The sequence below is a fragment of the Cherax quadricarinatus genome, chromosome 35 (assembly GCF_038502225.1).
Source record: "Cherax quadricarinatus isolate ZL_2023a chromosome 35, ASM3850222v1, whole genome shotgun sequence".
Lineage (NCBI taxonomy): Eukaryota > Metazoa > Arthropoda > Malacostraca > Decapoda > Parastacidae > Cherax > Cherax quadricarinatus.
The window spans coordinates 6,165,712-6,189,793 of record NC_091326.1 but is presented as its reverse complement, the minus strand read 5'-3'; the positions used below and the strand labels follow the sequence as shown (position 1 = coordinate 6,189,793).

Below are 24,082 nucleotides of genomic sequence, written 5' to 3'. Positions count from 1 at the left end.
CTTCTGTGTAGGATAATTTGTAGAACTGTACTTATTTGTACCTGTACCTGAATAAATAAATTACTAACTTACTTATAAATTAACTTGTTAACTTATTAACTTATTTTCTTATTAACTTTCTTACTTTATTTGCTTAACTTACTTAGTGTAATTAAGTTATTTATTAATTTACTTGTTAACTTACTTATTAATTTATATGTTAACTTATTAACTTATTTTTTATTACTTTACTTACTTTATTTACATTACGTACTTTACTTACTTAGTGTAATTAAGTTACTTATTAATTTACTTAACTTACTTATTAACTTATTTTCTTATTAACTTTACTTACTTTATTCACTTTACTTAGTGTGATTAAGTTACTTATTTATTAACTTATGTTCTTATTAACTTTATTTACTTTATTTAGTTTACTTAGTGTAATTAAGTTACTTATTAATTTACTTGTTAACTTACTTATTAACTTACTTTGGGTTATCCTAGGTTCTCTACACATATGCTGCTATGTATGATAATTCTATGTAACTGTATTTGTGTATACCTGAATAAACTTACTAACTTACTAACTTACTTACTTACTAACTTACTTAACACAGGCTGGCCAGGGCTGTGACCTGCTTCCACAATGTTTACAAACAAAGGGTTGCAGACGATGTTCCACTCGCCACAAACCCCGGAATCTATCCTAAAAATGATCACATTTAGCTACTCTTGACTAAAGTGACAGTTTTGTGGTAACTTGTAAGCAATGGCTGAGCCTCTGGTCAAGAGGGAAGAGATGGGAGGCAATACTATCCCCAACACAGAGTTATGCGGCTTGTCAACTCATCCTCTCAACAAGTCGGTCAACCATTGCAGTCAAACCTTCACAGACTCTGAGATTTTAAGCAATGATCTGTGTGAACCACTGCAGAGGATCACAGATCCAGAGAACCACATACACGCGAGACAGAACCGGACAGAATATAGTGAGAGTGAGGTTACACAGACGGTGGTTAGGGAAGTATTACAGAGCTGTGAGGGGGAGAAGGAGAACGAGGACACCTCGCTAGTTACTGCTGATAAAGATAACTTATTCTTTGATATAAGTAATAAAGTCAAAGTTGTCTTTAACTTAGAAGGATTAAAAGAAGCTGGGGGTAAGTATACAGAGGTGCATTTGGTTCTTATGGAAATAAGTCACTTTGACCTTTTTTTTTTTTTTATATTATCCTACGTAATTTACTATGTATGATAATTGTACTTATGTGTACTTGAGCCTAAGTAAACTTAGTTCCTTATAGCTTGTAATGAAGATTTGTATGCACTTGCAAGATTTGGATGGAAACTAATCAGCTGTAAAGATTAATATGAATATGCAGTGTGAAGACCTTATTCAGTTCAGTAAACCCAGGGTAACCCAAGAAAGCCAAGCAGTGTGGGTTATTTCCTTTATTTTTTTTTTTTTTTTTTATTATCACACCGGCCGATTCCCACCAAGGCAGGGTGGCCCGAAAAAGAAAAACTTTCACCATCATTCACTCCATCACTGTCTTGCCAGAAGGGTGCTTTACACTACAGTTTTTAAACTGCAACATTAACACCCCTCCTTTATTATTTCCTTTATTATGTACTATTATTTACTAGCATTAGTTTCCCTGAAATGCCGCGGCATGATAGTGGCTTTCTTTGTAGTGTACTTCGCAAACCAAAATTGTAATTACACATTGTAACCTTTACAAAGAAATAAAATCTTTATTCTTTTATTTGAAGTTTATTTTAGGTCCTCTTCACGATATGCAACCCACAGCAGTCGACTAACTCCTAGGTATCTCTTTACCGCTCAGTAACAGGTAGCAGGTGTTAGGGTACTTAATGTCCTGCCTCACACGAGATTTGATCCTGGGTCCTTTTGGTTGAGCTGAGCACATTACCACTGTACTACAAGGTACTTGGATACAGTATAGTACTGTGAATTCTTAGATACGACAATATTGGAGTAATAATTTGCTTTAATTGTGAAAAAATGTTTTACAATTTGTGAAATTAAATTATAGTACATGTATTTGCTTTACAAATTTAATGTAATAAAAATAAAAGTTTTGAAATTCATTTCTTTTCCAATATACTTTGGGTTCATGTTGATCATGCAAAATGAAAATGTGACCATTGGATGAGGCATATGACAAGCAGTTTTAACCTAAAATAGTGTAATTAAACTTGAAATAGCTTAGTCCTGTATTATCAGAGATTTCACACTATCTTTGAGTGATATTTTCTAATTCAAATTTATGATTTTCTAATTGGGCAACATATACACTTGTAGTAATCATCCATGAACTCTACATGGAGTGATCTATTATTCCACACCATATCAAGTATGTGAACCTTTGTGGGCACAATTCTTGAACCTTTGTTTTAGTCAGTTGGCCAATTTCAAACTGAGCTATTCCATTCATGAGTTTTATTTCAAATAATGAATGAAGATGGCTACAAACTGCATTAGGTGCTAAGCATAGGTGAAACTGTTTTTTTTTTTTTACCACCAATCCACACTACATAGAGCTTTTTTTTTTACATCACCGATCTCCCACTAAGGTAGGGGGACTCTGTATAAAGGAAACATATTCACCGTCATTCATTCAGTAGTTGTCTTCCCAGAGATGTATGAAGATCACACTACATCTTCCAAGCAGCAACATCCCCACTCCCCTTTCAGAGTTCAGGCACTGTACTTTTCACTTCTAAGTCTCCAGTCTGGCACAAACCCTGTCATTCACAGGGGTTGTCTACGTACAGTATGCCACTGCAAGTATCATATTTTAACTTGGTCACCTTTTTATTTTGAGCTGTAACAAATGGGCATTTTTTGTATCAAGGATCTCACCAGTTTCATATTCTTCTCTTCTATCCTTAACATCTATGTATTTGCTGTAGAGATAAGGAAATTGTTCATTTATTTTAAAAATAGTTTTTTTCAGGTCTGCTGTATATTGGGTGTAAAGGTGAAGTTGACAAAACTAATCCATCTAAGGTAAGTTTTAAAACAAAGTTCCCAGTGATTGATATATGTACTGTACTGTACAGTTCTGTATTGTATCTGGAAAGTGCACAGACTTATTTTCATATGGTCATGTCTGGCTAACACATTTCCTTGAATCTCTTCATAGATATTAATATTCATATATTTCAACAGCACATTAAATCCAAAAAGATTATAAGACACAATACTATGGTTAGAACATTTCACAGATAGCAAATTTTTGCCTCCATTCTAATCAAACATGTTCACCTGTGCATGATAAATGTTAAATCCCTTGCCTCAGTATCTTCTTCACACTCTTAATCCTTCCTTGGACATCTCTTACTCTTCTATCCCTCCACTCCAGATTTGTATGACATTTTAATTAACTTCTTAATCTCCAAACTTTCTGCATGACGAAACTACCTCAACAAACTCATATGCTGTAATAAAGTTGGTAGAATTACCAACAATATGTAAAGTAAAAGGACACAAGTGCAACTAATGTGACATTTTTATTGTGGCAACGTTTTGCTCTCCAGGAGCTTTGTCAGGCTGTTACGACTTGACAAAGCTCCTGGAGAGCGAAACGTTAAGTTTCATTAGTTGCACTTGTGTCCTTTTACTTTACAAACTCATATACTCTTTGAATTATACCTTTTGTAACACTGCATCATTTTCTGTTTCCTTTTCTTTTAAAGTCAGCATTATAGCCACACCATATACTAATACAGTAAAATTTATGTTGTGTGTCTGTGCACATGTGAGTAGGTAAACTACGGTAAACCATTATGTCAAGAGAATGTTTGTAGGATACTGTATTAAATAATTGTAGGCTTATAAATGCAGTGTCAATAAAATATTTTTTTTAGATTACAGAATGGTTTACTGCAGAGTTTTTAAATCTTCATAGAGTATATGCCATTAAAGAAGAGGAGCCTTTTCTTCTCAGGATTTTTACACGCAATCATGAGTCAACAAATCGTGGAATCAGGAAGAAGGGAGGACGAAAAGTAAGATTATTATTTTATGTGATATGTGTACTGCTATGTAGTTCACTCACAGTTGGATGTTTCATAGTCATGTCTGTATTGTCTATTTTGTATGTACCTTGTAATGTATTTGTTACCCATAAGTGTTTATTTCAGGAGAAAGGGGCTAGTAACCCCTTCTCCTGTATATATTACTAAATTCAAAAGGAGAAACTTTTGTTTTTCCTTTTGGGCCACCCTGCCTCAGTGGGATATGGCCGGTGCATTGAAAGAAGATGATGTGTTGATTTACTTACCATAAAGGGTATCATATTTAACCTACCATAAATATTAATTTACAGTAGTAAAAAGTAAGTTATAAGTTATTGATGTACAAAGTTTGCTGTATTGAACCAAGAGCATCTTCCTATATTACAACACTGCTAAAGACTAGGTAACAGCTAAATGCAGGCAGATACCATAGTTGTGGATGACATTTTTGATCCCTTATAATGCCTTTTTGATTTTACATGTCAGTTGGATTGTTTGTCTCTGAGTGGTTAATAGTAGTTCTTATAGAACACTTATAATGCCTTTTTGATTTTACATGTCAGTTGGATTGTTTGTCTCTGAGTGGTTAATAGTAGTTCTTATAGAACACTAATTAATCTGCCTCAAATTTTAAACTTATAAACATTTGCACTGTATTTATTTCAAACAGTTTTAGGGTACTGTGTAATCCTCACTGTTTGTGACTTTGAAAACTAATGTTTTTTTAGTAAATGAGCAGTCTTTGTTTTGTGAAAATATACAGTACAGTCCTAGGTAGTAGGTTGGTAAACAGCAACCGCCCAGGGAGGTACTACCGTCCTGCCAAGTGAGTGTACAACGAAAACCTGTAATTGTTTTACATGATGGTAGGATTGCTGGTGTCTTTTGTCTCTCTCATAAACATGCAAGATTTCAGGTATGTCTTGCTACTTCTACTTGCACTTAGGTCACACTACACATACATGTACAAACATATATATACACACCCCTCTGGGTATTCTTCTATTTTCTTTCTAGTTCTTGTTCTTGTTTATTTCCTCTTATCTCCATGGGGAAGTGGAACAGAATTCTTCCTCCGTAAGCCATGCGTGTTGTAAGACGGGACTAAAATGCCGGGAGCAAGGGTCTAGTAACCCCTTCTCCCGTATAAATTACTAAATTTAAAAGAGAAACTTTCGTTTTTCTTTTTGGGCCACCCTGCCTTGGTGGGATATGGCCGGTGTGTTGAAAGAAGAAGAATACAGTACAGTATATCAGTAATTATCCCTTAGAATTATGTATGGGATATGGTACCTATTTATTAAAATCATTTAAATTTATAAGTCTTTTGGTAAAAAGTGCTGTGCTTGTTTATTGAAATAATTTAAATTGTCATAAATTTGGCATAACTTAGTTTTTGTTTAACTGAATATTTGGCCTTTATAAATGCTGCTCACAATCTCTGACTTAGCAATCTGTATGCACACACTATTTTTTATAATCTTCTAAACTGATTTCATTAATAGAATTAATATACAGTATATAAAGGGCTCAAGTTGCATTTACTACTTAACTATTAAATTACGCAGTAATTTTTCATGTTTTAATATTTGTCCATGCTACACATCTATCACCATTTCATGAAACCATGCCAAAACATGTAAATAACTTGGGGAAGGGGTTAGTTCTTTGTTAAATTATTATTATTATAATTTTGATATTTTCAGGTAATGTTGATGGGTCAGGAAGTGTTTGGAGATGTGTTGCTTGCTTGTGGTCACTGTGGTTACTGGTCTCATGAGGGAAGTAATGTTCGGAGGCACCTCAAGAAATCTGTGTGTCTTAAAGAGAGAGGGTATTCAAAAGAAGATTTAGCAGGACTAGATAGAACAGAGAGAAGGAAATTTCTCAGAAGAGTGGCAGCAGCAAAGTGCCGTGCTAAGAAGCGAGCGAGAGGTATGTCACGAGTTATTTTGACACCAAACTGTAAGAATTGTGCTTACAGTAAAGAGAACAGGTGAACTTCAGTAGTGCATTACAAATGCTGTCAGTTTTCATTATGTTTATAGTTGTATTACTTACCCTGGAAGAGAACAGGAATGGGTGTTCCTAGCTTTGTATACAGTATTTGCAAGCTTAACACTGTTATCCCACTTTATGTCATTAATTAACATTTTACCATGCAGCACAACCTGCCAATCACATTTCATTCAAATCCTCAGTCACTGTGGTGTACAGGATAAATAAAGTCAAGGATATTTGCCTGAAGTGTATCACCTTACCAAGGAAGCAAACCCAGATCTTCTCATGTGCTGACTATGTGTGTTTGCTGTTACACTCAGATGCCAGGCTAAAGATAGCTAGATGTTTGCAAATATTCAAGAAATAATTCATGCATAATATTGGTGGATACAAATAATGCTGACTTTCTGTAGAGTAATTCACTAAAATTTATTAATGTAATACTCTGAATCTCTCATCACAACCAGTTCATCTATAATTATACCCTGAAGGTCAACACAATATTGTATTAATGTAATAGAAATATGTACTGTTCCAGTGAGTAAAAAATCAGACTTAATATTATTGAGATTTATGTCCCTGAAAATTACTGCACAATCTAAAATCATTCATTATTATGTCTAAAATATGTAGTATATCAAGCACTTGAAGTGGGGAAAGCCTTTATTTCATCTAACATGGGGGTTCATCTTTTAGTACATACTTCAAAAGCTCCACTGTGGATGAAGTAATTACCTGTTGGCTTATGTTATTGTCTACTTAACATACTATACATAGAAAAGATAGAGTTAGGTTCCAAAATAATCAAGGTTAATTTTACTTGCCTGACAATCAAGAATGTCAACTGACATATGTGATAGCTATCCTTCATGTTAGGCAAGTTAAATTAGGTTAAGCTGGGATATGATTACCGTCTCTTCTTTGTAAAATATTCTTTCTTGAGTTAAATCTGGATAAACATTCTCCACATTATGTATGCTTATGCAGATACTGTATAAATTAAAAGGATAAGGCAAAGGCTCTCTGAGTGAAGATGGAAAATAGTATATGAAATAGTGCCTAAGAATTTCCTTAATGTGCTTTTAGATGTTGCTTATAGTAATAGTTGTTTGTTACCCAAATATGTAATTATAACTTCAATAAACTTTATGAGTATATTTTTGCTGAAATGGATTGTTGATTTGCAGCTACAGTAGATGAGGGTACACCAGAGAGAAATGGAGTAGATGGGAATCAACCTAAAGCTGGCACAAATTCCTACACACCATATCCTCTAAACTTGGGAATGTCTTCTAATGCATATGTAGAATGCCTTGTAGAGATTCAAGAAACTTGCTGTGGGACAGGAATTCCAAGAACTACTACCACTACTAACACTAGAGTACCTACTGGTGTGCCTAATGCCTCAGTTGTGAATGGATTACCACAACCAAAAATAAAAAGGAAGCCTCCAAAATATAAAGCTCTTACTCTTGGACCTGCTGTAGAGCAGGAAGTGGTTCAGAGAGTGCCATATGATATATTTACTGTAAATGAAAAAAATGAAAGAGTAGCGTGGAAACCTCCAGTATGTCATAAGGTACAGTATGCCCAAAGTTTGGTTCATTGAGAGATTGCAGCATTTTGGGGTTCATTGAGATATTATAGTATTGTGTATTTCAGTGAGAGATTATGATATTTTGTGGTTCATTGAACTATTACAGTTCTGTGGTTCTCAAGAGCTTATAGTATTATATATGGTTCACTGAGTAATTACACATATAAAACTCATTTTCTGGCCAATGATATTACAACAATTCCAAATATGTCGTTGGTTTTGCTTGATTGGATCTACGTTTTGATAAATTTTGTATCCCATTGAAAAAAACAAAAAAGATGTGAAAAACATATTGATCAGGCAGGGCTAGCTTGCAGATCGCATTGAAATTATTTTTTAGATCATGCAAAAGTCAGATAATGCACTTCATTCTATATAATAGCAGATTAACATAGTAAGATAATTCTGCAATACCATTTTGATATTTTCATATTCTTCTTTGTTTTGTTGGGTGAGCAGCTGGAAGAGATGCATATTGGTTACCACTGTGGAATAAGACACATTTCAAAACTTTTAATGGAGCTGTCCATAAACAGAGGCCAGTCTCCTGGTCAGTATTCAAGTTCCATTCAAAGAAGTCCAGGAATGTTATTGCAGTATACACGTTCTTCATCTTGGCTGAAGTAAGCAAGGAGTTCAGTCTCTCTTGTCCAATAAGCTGTTATTTTAACTTCTGGTTGCAGACAGTTCTTTTCTTTTAGTCTGGATGCTAAAAGTTTTGTGACAGACTGAGGTGACGTATCAGATCATTGAGTTCTTCTTGGGAGAACTGTTGAGCTAATGAAATGCTTACTTCATATTCATTTCCACTGCTAGCACCTGTGTTACATCCTAAACCTTGAGTTTCTTCAACATCTGACAACGGAAGGTCAGGCAGTGTTGTAAACACAGGTATGGGAATGTCTTCACTGTGTGGCACAGGTCTCCTTACTGACTCCAGGTCAGGATATTCTCACTTTACTTTCTTGTATTGATTGAAACCTTTCACATTCACCATACAGAAAAAACAATCAACATGGTGTTTTTTTTTTTAGCTCTCTCCACACTACAGGCACATTGAAGTTTAAACTTTTCCTTTTTCACATTTTTCCACTGTTGTAAGCATTCTACACAGGTTTTGCAAACCATATGGGAAGCCCAAGACCTGTCTTGTTTTCCAAGTGCCACTCCAAAATAAGCAAATAAGTTTGTGTTACAAAATCTGTGATGTTTTTTCTTTGTTTTCGCAAAAAAGTGTTTGCTATAAATGTAGAAAAATGCGTTGGGATTGTTTAAACACGCTCTTCATAAAGAACTAATTTTTATCTGGAAAAAATAGCAAAATAAACGTTATAATATTGTCACGAGGTTGTTGTTGATACACTTTAAAGGAGGGGTTTGGGATATTGGCAGTTTGGAGGGACTTCTGAACTGTCATATCTGAGCGCCTCTGCAAAGACAGTGATTATGTATGAGTGAGATGAAAGTGTTGAATGATGATGAAAGTATTTTCTTTTGGGGGTTTTCTTTCTTTTTGGGTCATCCTGCCTAGGTGGGAGACGACCAACGTGTTAAAAAAAAAATCTAATCTTTATTAAAACTATATAGAAATTATCTCTACATATACTGATACACACGTTATAGCAAAATGCCCTGTTATTTGAGGGCAGGAATGCAATACCTCACAAACTAGAGCCAATTTGAAAAACCTACTGACATTTTCGAATTCAGAAACCCCAAAATACCCTAAATCTTTTCTTTCTTTCAATGCACTATCCGTATCCCACTGAGGTGGGGTGGCCCTAAAGGAAAAACGAAAGTTTTTCCTTTTAAATTTAGTAATATATACAGGAGAAGGGGTTACTAGCCCCTTGCTCCCAGCATTTTAGTCGCCTCTTATGACACGCATGGCTTACGGAGGAAGAATTCTGTTCCACTTCCCCATGGAGAATACCCTAAATATCTTCAAATATTTTTGACAACAATTTTTTTTTATATTGCCCAGTTATTATTATTATACTATGTATAATTATACAATGTGCTAAATCATGTTGTTTATTCAGTGTAAGGATTGGTGGGGCTCAATCCTCTGACCACTACTTGCCAGACAGACACACTATCATAGCATTTTTTCAGACAGGCTTTTCCCATTCAGGGATTACAATACATGTATTTTGATTTCTAATTCTTAAGGGTGTGCACATAAATTATTAACCCACAATGTTTATCACATGTAAAAATGACAAAACATAATCATTATATGTTGTACATTGATTGTTGAACTGAGGTACAACATGATTAATGAAAGGGGTCGATACTGTTCTGTTAAACTCATTATGAATGATAATGTGGTGATGAAATAACTCCCATATTACAGTTAAATGATTATTGATGAGAATTTGTTTTCTTAGGTACCTAAAGACTTGCTTAGTCATAAAAGGTGTGAGAAGTGTGTCATATTTTTTCCATAGTGTATATGAGATAGCATTAATATAAAAATAACACTTTTCAGGCACTAGTTGGTAATAAATTCTTTGTTTACCCCTTTCAAGTCTTCCCCGGGAGATCAGGCGTGTCAAATAGTTTTTAAAGGTGCACGAATGAAACGACGCTGTATGGACTTACCAGTTCCCATGGTTCTAATATACCGTAAGTTGGACTGCAAAACTCATCATTGCAACTTTACGCTTTTTCATCCCAATGCCAGAGCCTCATTCAAAAACGATACTACAGCAAAAGCCTCGGTGAATGTCAAGATGTATGGAGGTACGTATCTTAGGTGGTTTTTAGAATGTATGTATGGTGCGTAAACCAAATTATGTTTATTTTTTAATTTTAAGCCAGGATATTCATAAATTACTTATACCAGAATTTTTTTCATTTTCTGAAAATTGCTTCACATTTTCTGACAATGAATAATACTTAAAACGAACTATCGTTCAACAGGAACTTGAATCCACATTCATAGATTGACAAAATATTGACAAAATATATGGCCATGAAAAATAAAATGTAGGCAAGTCCTTCTGCAATTTATACCAACATAATGTGTAAATTCAAGAATTATGTGGATTAAAGTAAAGGTTGGATGTGAAAAGTGGGTCATAATAAGCGTGTATGCACCTGGAGAAGAGAGGAATGTAGAGGAGAGAGAGAGATTTTGGGAGATGTTAAGTGAATGTATAGGAGTTTTTGAACCAAGTGAGAGAGTAATTGTGGTATGGGATCTGAATGCTAAAGTAGGAGAAACTTTTAGAGAGGGTGTGGTAGGTAAGTTTGGGGTGCCAGGTGTAAATGATAATGGGAGCCCTTTGATTGAACTTTGTATAGAAAGGGGTTTAGTTATAGGTAATACATATTTTAAGAAAAAGAGGATAAATAAGTATACAAGATATGATGTAGGGCGAAATGACATGATTATGTATTGGTAGATAAAAGACTGTTGAGTAGACTTCAGGATGTACATGTTTATAGAGGGGCCACAGATATATCAGATCACTTTCTAGTTGTAGCTACACTGAGAGTAAAAGGTAGATGGGGTACAAGGAGAATAGAAGCATCAGGGAAGAGAGAGGTGAAGGTTTATAAATTAAAAGAGGAGGCAGTTAGGGTAAGATATAAACAGCTATTGGAGGATAGATGGGCTAATGAGAGCATAGGCAATGGGGTCGAAGAGGTATGGGGTAGGTTTTAAACCATTTTTAAAATGTAGTGTTAGAGTGTTTAGCAGAAGTTTGTGGTTACAGGAAAGTGGGTGCGGGAGGGAAGAGGAGCGATTGGTGGAATGATGATGTAAAGAGAGCAGTAAGGGAGAAAAAGTTAGCATATGAGAAGTTTTTACAAAGTAGAAGTGATGCAAGGAGGGAAGAGTATATGGAGAAAAAGAGAGAGGTTAAGAGAGTGGTGAAGCAATGTAAAAAGAGTGCAAATGAGAGAGTGGGTGAGATGTTATCAACAAATTTTGTTGAAAATAAGAAAAAGTTTTGGAGTGAGATTAACAAGTTAAGGAAGCCTAGAGAACAAATGGATTTGTCAGTTAAAAATAGAAGAGGAGAGTTATTAAATGGAGAGTTAGAGGTACTGGGAAGATGGAGGGAATATTTTGAGGGATTGTTAAATGTTGATGAAGATAGGGAAGCTGTGATTTCGTGTATAGGGCAAGGAGGAATAACATCTTGTAGGAGTGAGGAAGAGCCAGTTGTGAGTGTGGGGGAAGTTCGTGAGGCAGTAGGTAAAATGAAAGGGGGTAAGGCAGCCGGGATTGATGGGATAAAGATTGAAATGTTAAAAGCAGGTGGGGATATAGTTTTGGAGTGGTTGGTGCAATTATTTAATAAATGTATGGAAGAGGGTAAGGTACCTAGGGATTGGCAGAGAGCATGCATAGTTCCTTTGTATAAAGGCAAAGGGGATAAAAGAGAGTGCAAAAATTGTAGGGGGATAAGTCTGTTGAGTATACCTGGTAAAGTGTATGGTAGAGTTATTATTGAAAGAATTAAGAGTAAGACGGAGAATAGGATAGCAGATGAACAAGGAGGCTTTAGGAAAGGTAGGGGATGTGTGGACCAGGTGTTTACAGTGAAACATATAAGTGAACAGTATTTAGATAAGGCTAAAGAGGTCTTTGTGGCATTTATGGATTTGGAAAAGGCGTATGACAGGGTGGATAGGGGGGCAATGTGGCAGATGTTGCAGGTGTATGGTGTAGGAGGTAGGTTACTGAAAGCAGTGAAGAGTTTTTACGAGGATAGTGAGGCTCAAGTTAGAGTATGTAGGAAAGAGGGAAATTATTTCCCAGTAAAAGTAGGCCTAGGACAAGGATGTGTGATGTCACCATGGTCGTTTAATATATTTATAGATGGGGTTGTAAGAGAAGTAAATGCAAGGGTCTTGGCAAAAGGCGTGGAGTTAAAAGATAAAGAATCACACATAAAGTGGGAGTTGTCACAGTTGCTCTTTGCTGATGACACTGTGCTCTTGGGAGATTCTGAAGAGAAGTTGCAGAGATTGGTGGATGAATTTGGTAGGGTGTGCAAAAGAAGAAAATTAAAAGTGAATACAGGAAAGAGTAAGGTTATGAGGATAACAAAAAGATTAGGTGATGAAAGATTGGATATCAGATTGGAGGGAGAGAGTATGGAGGAGGTGAATGTATTCAGATATTTGGGAGTGGACGTGTCAGCGGATGGGTCTATGAAAGATGAGGTGAATCATAGAATTGATGAGGGAAAAAGGGTGAGTGGTGCACTTAGGAGTCTGTGGAGACAAAGAACTTTGTCCTTGGAGGCAAAGAGGGGAATGTATGAGAGTATAGTTTTACCAACGCTCTTATATGGGTGTGAAGCATGGGTGATGAATGTTGCAGCGAGGAGAAGGCTGGAGGCAGTGGAGATGTCATGTCTGAGAGCAATGTGTGGTGTGAATATAATGCAGAGAATTCGTAGTTTGGAAGTTAGGAGGAGGTGCGGGATTACCAAAACTGTTGTCCAGAGGGCTGAGGAAGGGTTGTTGAGGTGGTTCGGACATGTAGAGAGAATGGAGCGAAACAGAGTGACTTCAAGAGTGTATCAGTCTGTAGTGGAAGGAAGGCGGGGTAGGGGTCGGCCTAGGAAGGGTTGGAGGGAGGGGGTAAAGGAGGTTTTGTGTGCGAGGGGCTTGGACTTCCAGCAGGCATGCTTGAGCGTGTTTGATAGGAGTGAATGGAGACAAATGGTTTTTAATACTTGACGTGCTGTTGGAGTGTGAGCAAAGTAACATTTATGAAGGGATTCAGGGAAACCGGCAGGCCGGACTTGAGTCCTGGAGATGGGAAGTACAGTGCCTGCACTCTGAAGGAGGGGTGTTAATGTTGCAGTTTAAAAACTGTAGTGTAAAGCACCCTTCTGGCAAGACAGTGATGGAGTGAATGATGGTGAAAGTTTTTCTTTTTCGGGCCACCCTGCCTTGGTGGGAATCGGCCAGTGTGATAATAAAAAAAAAGGCAGAAGAGGGGTTGTTGAGGTGGTTTGGTCATTTAGAGAGAATGGATCAAAGTAGAATGACATGGAAAGCATATAAATCTATAGGGGAAGGAAAGAGGGGTAGGGGTCGTCCTCGAAAGGGTTGGAAAGAGGGGGTAAAGGAGGTTTTGTGGGTGAGGGGCTTGGACTTCCAGCAAGCGTGCATGAGCGTGTTAGATAGGAGTGAATGGAGACGAATGATACTTGGGACCTGACGATCTGTTGGAGTGTGAGCAGGGTAATATTTAGTGAAGGGATTCAGGGAAACCGGTTATTTTCATATAGTCGGACTTGAGTCCTGGAAATGGGAAGTACAATGCCTGCACTTTAAAGGAGGGGTTTGGGATATTGGCAGTTTGGAGGGATATGTTGTGTATCTCTATACGTATATGCTTCTAAACTGTTATATTCTGAGCACCTCTGCAAAAGCAGTGATAATGTGTGAGTGTGGTGAAAGTGTTGAATGATGATGAAAGTATTTTCTTTTTGGGGATTTTCTTTCTTTTTTTTTTTGGTCACCCTGCCTCGGTGGGAGACGACCGACTTGTTGAAAAAAAAAAAAAAAATATATATATACAAGCTTAATCAGAAGGTCAAGACCAGAGGTTGGTGAACTTTTTGGGGTATTACCCCAAAACAAATTTGTGTACAGTGATATTCCTCACTAGACTTGAAAGTCCACAGAATCCAGAAAACACAAGGAGCATTCAAATTCAAAATAGTTTATTGAATCCCAAAACATACTCAACCCCTGCCAATTTGGATTCAGGCCTAATAAAAATACTAATGATGCTATTATACACATGCTAGAACATATATACACTGCAATAGAGAAAAAAGAAGTCCCACTGGGGATCTTCATTGACTTACGTAAAGCTTTTGATACAGTTGACCATGACTTGCTCCACGTAAAATTGTCACACTATGGTATAAGAGGGCACTCCCTCAACTACCTCAAGTCTTACCTCAGCAACAGAAGCCAATATGTGTACGCAAATGGGGCAAACTCTTCTGCACAACCAATTACAGTTGGTGTCCCACAGGGAAGTGTCCTTGGCCCTCTTCTCTTTCTCCTATACATAAATGACCTTCCAAATGCTTCGCAATTACTCAAACCCACACTATTTGCAGATGACACTACATACGTCTTCTCTCACCCGAGCCCAGTCACGCTAGCCAATACTGTAAATACCGAATTACAGAAAATATCTACCTGGATGAGGACTAACAAACTTACACTAAACATTGACAAAACCTACTTCATTCAGTTTGGTAACAGAGCTACAGATGTCCCTCTTAACATAATGATAAATGGATCACCTATCACAAAACTAACAGAGGGAAAATTCTTAGGAATCCACCTTGATAATAGACTCAAATTTCATACACATATACATCAAATTTCTAAGAAAATTTCCAAGACTGTAGGCATACTATCGAAGATACGGTACTATGTTCCACAGTCAGCCCTCCTGGCCCTATATCACTCTCTTATTTACCCCTATCTCACCTATGGAATTTGTGCATGGGGCTCAACAACAATTAACCATCTCAGACCACTAATTACCCAACAAAAGGCTGCAGTTAGAATGATAACAAATTCTCACTACAGGCAGCACACTCCACCAATATTCAATACACTAAACCTACTCACCATACAAAACATCCATACTTATTACTGCACCTATTACATACATAGAACACTTAACTCTGATATTAACCCTCCCCTCAAACATCTCCTTGCCAACCTCAACAGAACACATGACCATAACACAAGGCACAGATCACTCTTTGATGTTCCTCGTGTCCATCTCACACTATGCAAAAACTCAATGCACATAAAAGGCCCTAAAATCTGGAATTCATTACCTGTAAATATAAAAGAAACACAACCTGTTTATAAATTCAAGTCTCTTCTCAAAGATTACTTACTCACCCAAAACCAAATAAATACTGAATAACTGAACATTATAAATTGTATATCTTAAATGTTTCTCACAATTATATCACATAAATGTTAAACCTAAAACCCAATCTAACTTTATTATTTTTTAAATACACTACCTAACAGAATCACTACCTAACTGAATGCAACCATATGACCTGTCTTTGTAATACTCACTTGTGCTTTATAGTTATCTGTTTACATTAATGTTTTATCACTGATTTCATCATTGCTTAGTAGCAGCGCTGTATAGTCCTTGTGGCTTAGCGCTTCTTTTTGATTATAATAATAATAATAATCATTGCTTAGTTAATCTTAAGTTAATTTTAAGCCAGCCCGTAATGCTATGCATAGTATAAGTGGCTTTGGCATACTGCTCTTATCTGTATTTTTTTTGTACCTCTGTATGTGTGCACAAATTGGAAATAAATAAATAAATAAATAAATAAATACAGTCATTCAGGCTGAAAAATACGTATTATACACGATAAAGCAACTTTAAATATAAAACAAAATTAACTATATAATAAAATGAAAAATAAATAATAAATTTTTGTGCAATTTTATTTACTATATGTTTATTGAGCCTTCATTACCCCAAAGATTTTCATTTTTACCCCATTTGGGGGTAATTTACCCCAGTTCCCTGACCTAGGGGTCTAGACAAACTTACTTCTGTACAGTACTGATCCTACTGACTGGTAGTCTCCTTAGTGGTTCCAGTGGCATATACCCTATTTGAATTTTCATTACAATTACCAGTGTGTCTGTTACATGAATATCGGATGAGGATCGAGCTGTAGAGAACTGGTTAGATAAGTACACTTTCCTTCCTGCATGAAACAAACATAAGACAAGTGTTTCTTATTTTTTAACAGAATGATGTCTAACAGCCTCTCCCTGGAAATCCCTTCGGGGTGCCATACCAGATTCCACAGTGGCTGTTGATTAATAAGTGTTTCAAAAAACAATTTACCCCAAAGAAGCATATATCCAGCATTTCACTATCATCTGAAATCCATAGTGGTACTCACTTGGGTTTTGGTGAATCACCCACATGTCATGGGATCTATTGGTAATTCCAGTCAAATCTCACCTCTACCTATTAGCTGCAGCTAACGTAATTAGATGTGGGTATGCCTGGACTTACCTGGTATTGTAACTGACCCAATTTCCCCTAGTTTGAGGTATGGAAAGTATATCCCAGTATCGTTGTCTTAAGTAGGCTGCTACAGATGCATAGTTATATCCTCAGTCGTCGATAGGGAGTCACTTCATTCAGTCTTTATGTGATAGGGGGATATCTTGTCCCTTTGTTCATAACACCTAAATGCATACCGCAATACAAACTTAACACTTAATGGGATTATACTGCAGATGATACACTCATGTTTCTTTTTAACACTAGTTTTCTTAGTGGAGATTGGCAGCATTTCAGAGTTTACCACACAGTCATTATTTTCTATGTTCTCAGTGGGAGATTTGTGACATGTTCATGCTCTCATGTCTGAATTCAGCCTAGCTTGTCGCCCTGCACTAGCGCCCATCAGTCACCCTCCGCACAAAAAACTGCTGAATTCAGCAACAGTATTCAATACAAGAGGGTAGGTTTCTTGTTATCTAGCTATAGAATAGAATTCCTAATAGTCCCAACTTGCAGAACAAGTGAAGCACAGGTTTACACATAATTTTCCTGCTGTGGAGAAAAGAGTAATAGCTCTCATTTAGCCTTGTTGTGTAGATGATCAGGAACTCTAGCAAGGAGAGAAAGGCTTGCCTTGTGACGCTATGGTACATACATGTATTCCTCATAAAGCTGTTTGCGAAGAAGGAAGAATCCACTGGCCCCTTCCGGGAGGGCTAAGTCCCTCAGAGGGCTGATGGGGGGCTAAGAGGGATGAGAGGTACTGGGAGAAGGGGTTACTAGCCCCTTGCTACTGGCAACATGCATGGCTTACGGAGGAAGAATTCTGTTCCACTTCCCCATGGAGAGAAGAGGAAATAAACAAGAACAAGAACTAGTAAGAAAACAGAAGAAAGCCCAGAGGGGTGTGTATACATATGCTTGTACATGCAAGTGTAGTGTGACCTAAGTGTAAGTAGAAGTAGCAAGACATACTTGAAATCTTGCATATGTATGAGACCGAAAAAAAGATACCAGCAATCCCACTCACTTGGCAGTACGGTAGTGCTTCCCTGAGCGATTGCTGTCTACCAACCTACTACCTTTTGAAAATAAATCTTCTTTCAACAAACCGGCAGTATCCCACCGAGGCAGGGTTGCCCAAAAAGAAAAACAAAAGTTTCTCTTTATAAATTTAATAATGTATACAGGAAAAGGGGTTACTAGCTCCTTGCTCCTAGCATTTTAGTCGCCTCTTACAACACACACGGCTTACAGAGGAAGAGTTCTATTCCACTTCCCCATGGATATTGAAAATAATTTTTTTTTTTTAACAAGTCGGCCGTCTCCCACCAAGGCAGGGTGACCCAAAAGGAAAGAAAATCCCCAAAAAGAAAATACTTTCATCATCATTCAACACTTTCACCTCACTCACACATAATCACTGTTTTTGCAGAGGTGCTCAGATCACAACAGTTTAGAAGCATATACACATAAAGATACACAACATATCCCTCCAAACTACTAATATCCCGAAACCCCTCCTTTAGAGTGCAGGCATTGTACTTCCCATTTCCAGGACTCAAGTCCGGCTATATAAAAATAACCAGTTTCCCTGAATCCCTTCACTAAATATTACCCTGCTCACACTCCAACAGATCGTCAGGTCCCAAATACCATTCGTCTCCATTCACTCCTACCAAACACGCTCATGTACGCCTGCTGGAAGTCCAAGCCCCTCACCCACAAAACCTCCTTTACCCCTTCCTTCCAACCTTTCGAGGACGACCCCTACCTCGCCTTCCTTCCCCTACAGATTTAAATGCTCTCCATGTCATTCTACTTTGATCCATTCTCTCTAAATGACCAAACCACCTCAACAACCCCTCTTCAGCCCTCTGACTAATACTTTTATTAACTCCACACCTTCTAATTTCCACACTCCGAATTTTCTGCATAATATTTACACCACACATTGCCCTTAGACAGGACATCTCCACTGCCTCCAACCGCCTCCTCGCTGCTGCATTCACAACCCAAGCTTCACACCCATATAAGAGTGTTGGTACTACTATACTTTCATACATTTCCCTTCTTTGCCTCCATAGATAACACTTTTTGTCTCCACATATACCTCAACGCACCACTCACCTATTTTCCCTCATCAATTCTACGATTAACCTCATCCTTCATAAATCCATCCACCGACACGTCAACGCCCAAGTATCTGAAGACATTCACTTCTTCCATACTCCTCCTCCCCCCCCCCCATATGATATCCAATTTTTCTTTATCTAAATCATTTGATACCCTCATCACCTTACTCTTTTCTATGTTCACTTTCAACTTTCTACCTTTACACACACTCCCAAACTCATCCACTAACCTTTGCAATTTTTCTTTAGAATCATCCATAAGCACAGTATCATCAGCAAAAAGCAACTGAGTCATTTCCCATTTTGTATTTGATTCCCCATAATTTAATCCCACCCCTCTCCCTAACACCGTAGCATTTACTTCTTTTACAACCCCATCTACAAATGTATTCAGCAACCATGGTGACATTACACATCCCTGTCTAAGACCTACTTTTACTGGGAAGTAATCTCCCTCTCTTCTACACACTCTAACCTGAGCCTCACTATCCTCATAAAAACTCTTTACAGCATTTGGTAACTTACCACCTATTCCATATACTTGCAACATCTGCCACATTGCTCCCCTATCCACTCTATCATATGCCTTTTCTAAATCCATAAATGCAATAAAAATTTCCCTACCTTTATCTAAATACTGTTCACATACATGCTTCAATGTAAACACTTGATCTACACATCCCCTACCCACTCTGAAACCTCCTTGCTCATCCGCAATCCTGCATTCTGTCTTACCTCTAATTCTTTCAATTACAGTATAACCCTACCGTACACTTTTCCTGGTGTACTCAGTAAACTTATTCCTCTATAATTTTTACAATCTCTTTTGTCCCCCTTCCCTTTATATAAAGGGACTATACATGCTCTCCACCAATTCCTAGGTACCTTCCCCTCTTTCATTCATTTATTAAACAAAAATACCAACCACTCCAACACTATATCCCCCCTGCTTTTAACATTTCTGTCATGATCCCGTCAGTTCCAGCTGCTTTACCCCCTTTCATTCTACGCAATGCCTCACACACCTCCCCCACACTCGCATCCTGTTCTTCTTCACTCCTAAAAGATGGCATACCTCCCTGGCCAGTGCATGAAATTACCACTTCCCTTTCTTCGTTGACATTTAAAAGTTCCTCAAAATAATCTCGCCATCTATCCAAAACCTCCATCTCCCCATCTACTAACTCCCCTACTCTGTTTTTAACTGACAAATCCATTCATTATCTAGGCTTTCTTAACTTGTTTAACTCACTCCAAAAATTTTTCTTATTTTCATTAAAATTTCTTGACAGTGCCTCTCCCACTCTATCATCTGCTCTCCTTTTGCACTCTCTCACCACTCTCTTTACCTTTCTTTTAGTCTCCATATACTCTACTCTTCTTATAACACTTCTGCTTTGTAAAAACCTCCCATAAGCTAACTTTTTCTCTTTTATCACACCCTTTACTTCATCATTCCACCAATCACTCCTCTTTCCTCCTGCCCCCACCCTCCTATAACCACAAACTTCTGCCCCACATTCTAATACTGCATTTTTAAAACTATTCCATCCCTCTTTACCCCCCCCCCCACACTGCTCATACTTGCACCAGCCCATCTTTCTGCCAATAGTTGCTTATATCTCACCCAAACTTCCTCCTCCCTTAGTTTATACACTTTCACCTCCCTCTTGCTTGTTGTTGCCATTTTCCTCATTTCCTATCTACCTCTTACTCTAACTGTAGCTACAACTAAATAATGATCTGATATATCAGTTGCCCCTCTATAAACGTGTACATCCTGGAGCCTACCCATCAACCTTTTATCCACCAATACGTAATCTAACAAACTACCTTCATTACGTGCTATATCATACCTTGTATATTTATTCATAAAATATGTATTACTTATTACCAAACCTCTTTCTACACATAGCTCAATAAAAGGCTCCCCATTTTCATTTACCCCTGGCACCCCAAATTTACCTACTACTCCCTCCACAACATTTTTGCCCACTTTAGAATTGAAATCCCCAACCACCATTACTCTCACACTTGGTTCAAAACTCCCCATGCATTCACTCAACATTTCCCAAAATCTCTCTCTCTCTCCTCTACACTTCTCTCTTCTCCAGGTGCATATATGCTTATTATAACCCACTTTTCACATCCAACCTTTATTTTACTCCACATAATCCTTGAATTAATACATTTATAGTCTCTCTTTTCCTGCCATAACTTATCCTTCAACATTATTGCTACTCCTTCTTTAGCTCTAACTCTATTTGAAACCCCTGACCTAATCCCATTTATTCCTCTCCATTGAAACTCTCCCATCCCCTTCAGCTTTGTTTCACTTAAAGCCAGGACATCCAGCTTCTTCTTCTTCATAACATCCACAATCATCTCTTTCTTATCATTTGCACAACATCCACGCACATTCAGACTTCCCACTTTGACAATTTTCTTCTTATTCTTTTTAGTAATTATTACAGGAAAAGCGGTTACTAGCCCATTGTTCCCGGCATTTTAGTTAACTTTTACAACACGCATGGCTTACGGATGAAAGATTCTTATTCCACTTCCCCATGGATATAAAAGGAAAAGTAATAAGACCAAGAACTATTAAGATAAAATCAAAGAAAACTCAGATAAGTGTGTATAAATAAACATGTGCATGTATGTGTAGTGTGACCTAAGTGTAAGTAGAAGTAGCAAGACGTACCTGTAATCTTGCATCTTTATGAGACAGACAAAAGACACCAGCAATCCTGCCATCATGTAAAACAATTACAGGCTTTCGTTTCACATTCACTTGGCAGGACGGTAGTACCCCCATGGGTGGTTGCTGTCTTCCAACCTACTACCTACTAGTTCTTGTTCTTGTTTATTTTCCCTTATCTCCATGAGGAAGTGGAGCAGAATATCTTCCTCCATAAGCCATGCGTGTTGTACGAGGTGACTAACATGCCGGGAGCAAGGGGCTAGTAACCCCATCTCCTGTATACATTACTAAAGTTAAAAAGAGAAGCTTTTGTTTTTCTTTTTGGGCCACCATGCTTCAGTTGGATATGGCCTGTTTGTTGAAAAAAGAAAAATTATATAACTAGCAGTACTGTACCATAATTGTCAAAACTGATCATTTGTGTGACTTGTAATTAAAGAATGTCCAGTATTTGATTTCTAAAAGTCTGTACTGTTTTCCCTCTACAGATATAGTCATGACACAAGAGTTTTATCACTACTTTGTCTCGCTTCTGTCTATCATGAAGATGAAGTCTTCTCAGACTGCGAGACACTTAACAAGCGTTTGGGAAACCATAATTAGTGAAAGGTTGGGAACCACAGCAATACCTGATGAGCATCGTAAGGTTATAACTCTCTCCAAGCAAACAGTGAGTTAAATCCTAATCTGTCTCTTTTTTTTTTTTTTAATTTAGCTGTATACCCTGTACAGGCTTAGCACATGTTTTGACTACAATAGTAATACTAATGCTAACAATAATCATAATAATTTTTGTTTTTGTTTTTACATACTGGCCGTCTCTCACCAAGGCAGGGTGACCCAAAAAAGAAAGAAACACTTTCACCATCATTCAACACTTTCACCTGCACTCAACACTTTCACCATCATTCACACATAATCACTGTCTTTGCAAAAGTGCCCAGATAGTATTATTATTGTTGTTGTTATGTTTAAAATTAATTTGGACAATATTTTGCTTTTTTTTAATTATGACATCAACCATCTCCTACCATGGTTGGGTGGCCCAGAATTGGATACCCATACACCATCAATAATTCAGTAACCATCTTTCAGACATGTGTCAACATTACACTTCAAATGACCCTCTGAATTGCAGCATCCCCACCCCTCCAGAGCACAGGCACTGGGCTACCTGCCTGCAGGACTCAAGTCCACCTGACTGCCTTTCTTGAACTTCTTCATAAATGTATATGCTCAATAATTTGTTTCACTGTGAGCTTTTTGAGTATTCTTGAATATGATGAAGCTCATAACTAAGCAACTCTTTGATCAGTAAAGCCTTTCTGTGCTATTTTTTTTAACCACATGTTACCGGACTATGTTTATAATACAGTGCATAAGATTATAAAATGTTAATATTATTGACTTTGGTATATTTATTAGTCATTCTTTTCGTTTTTTATGTATTACCATATGCTAATCTTGGGATTTGAATAATAATTTTTTTATCTTGCTTTTATTTATCAGGTAAAGTCAATTTGGACAAGTATTGAAGAAGAGGCTGGGAGCAGAGGAGGCTTGAGGCTGTTAAAAGGGTCTAAACGCAAGAAAAAGCCACCAGCTTCCTCAGCTGCTGCCATTACTCCTCCGTCCAGTGTAGCTCCTGTGAGCCATCAAGGTCCAGTTGCTGTATCTTCTTGGGGCGTCACAACAGTACAAGTACTCCAACCTGGGATGCAGCATCATTGTGTGAAACGCCTGAATCATGGTGTTCCAAAACCACATCTTCCTCCTCCTCCTCCCCCTCCTCCTCCTCCTCCCCCTGCCCCTCCTCCAACACTACCTCCCAAACCTCATATGATGCCCCCTCCTCCTCCTCCACCTCACAACCACATGCAACAACCTACCCATCCAACAGTTACACACACCCACTGGCTTGGGCAGCCACCACAATATCCACACAATATGACCCCATATCCAATGGCACCACCACCTACTGCTGAATATTATCCCATGCCAGGGCATTTCATGGCTCAATACACACCAGCAACAATGGGTACCTCACCCTGAATATATATCAGTTTTGCTCACGAACAGAATCCTGATGTATTCTTTTGCTTTTGTGAACATATAGTACCTACTGGTACAGTATGTATTACGATATGTTCTCATACTCTGTCCACGAGCAACTATGTGTTGTTTTGTTGCAATCTGTTCCCCTTCATGTTTTGGACTTGACAGGTGTCCCTCACTTTGTGATAGATGCATGCATGGTTGATTGCACATAAAGCAAAAATCACATGAAGCATATCAATTACAATGTAATAAATAGGGATTTGTTCTTTGCCGATTCCACATTTTTTCACTAATATTTACCAAAAAGAAATATGAGCTTAGCATACATTCATCAAATAGTAATATATATGAAAGAAATAAATTTGATTAAAACCATTTAAGGAAAAAATTGTACTGGTACTTGCCAACAGCAGCAAATACACAAGCACATGAAGACATGGAGGTGGAGGGGGGTGCTGAAGAATTAGTTGGTGTAAGGACAGTGGTGCAGAGTG

The 24,082-nt window shown here is 37.6% G+C and overlaps 1 protein-coding gene across 1 annotated transcript; it reads left to right on the top strand.

The window, feature by feature from the left end:
• Positions 1-611: 611 nt before the first annotated feature.
• On the top strand, positions 612-23,727 carry LOC128695172 (uncharacterized). The gene is made up of 8 exons (XM_053785664.2): positions 612-1,142; positions 2,964-3,016; positions 3,877-4,017; positions 5,733-5,961; positions 7,215-7,606; positions 10,156-10,369; positions 22,019-22,200; positions 23,040-23,727. Exons 1-8 carry the CDS (start codon positions 752-754, stop codon positions 23,580-23,582), a joined length of 2,145 nt encoding a protein of 714 aa, XP_053641639.1. The 5' UTR covers positions 612-751; the 3' UTR covers positions 23,583-23,727.
• Positions 23,728-24,082: the final 355 nt, after the last annotated feature.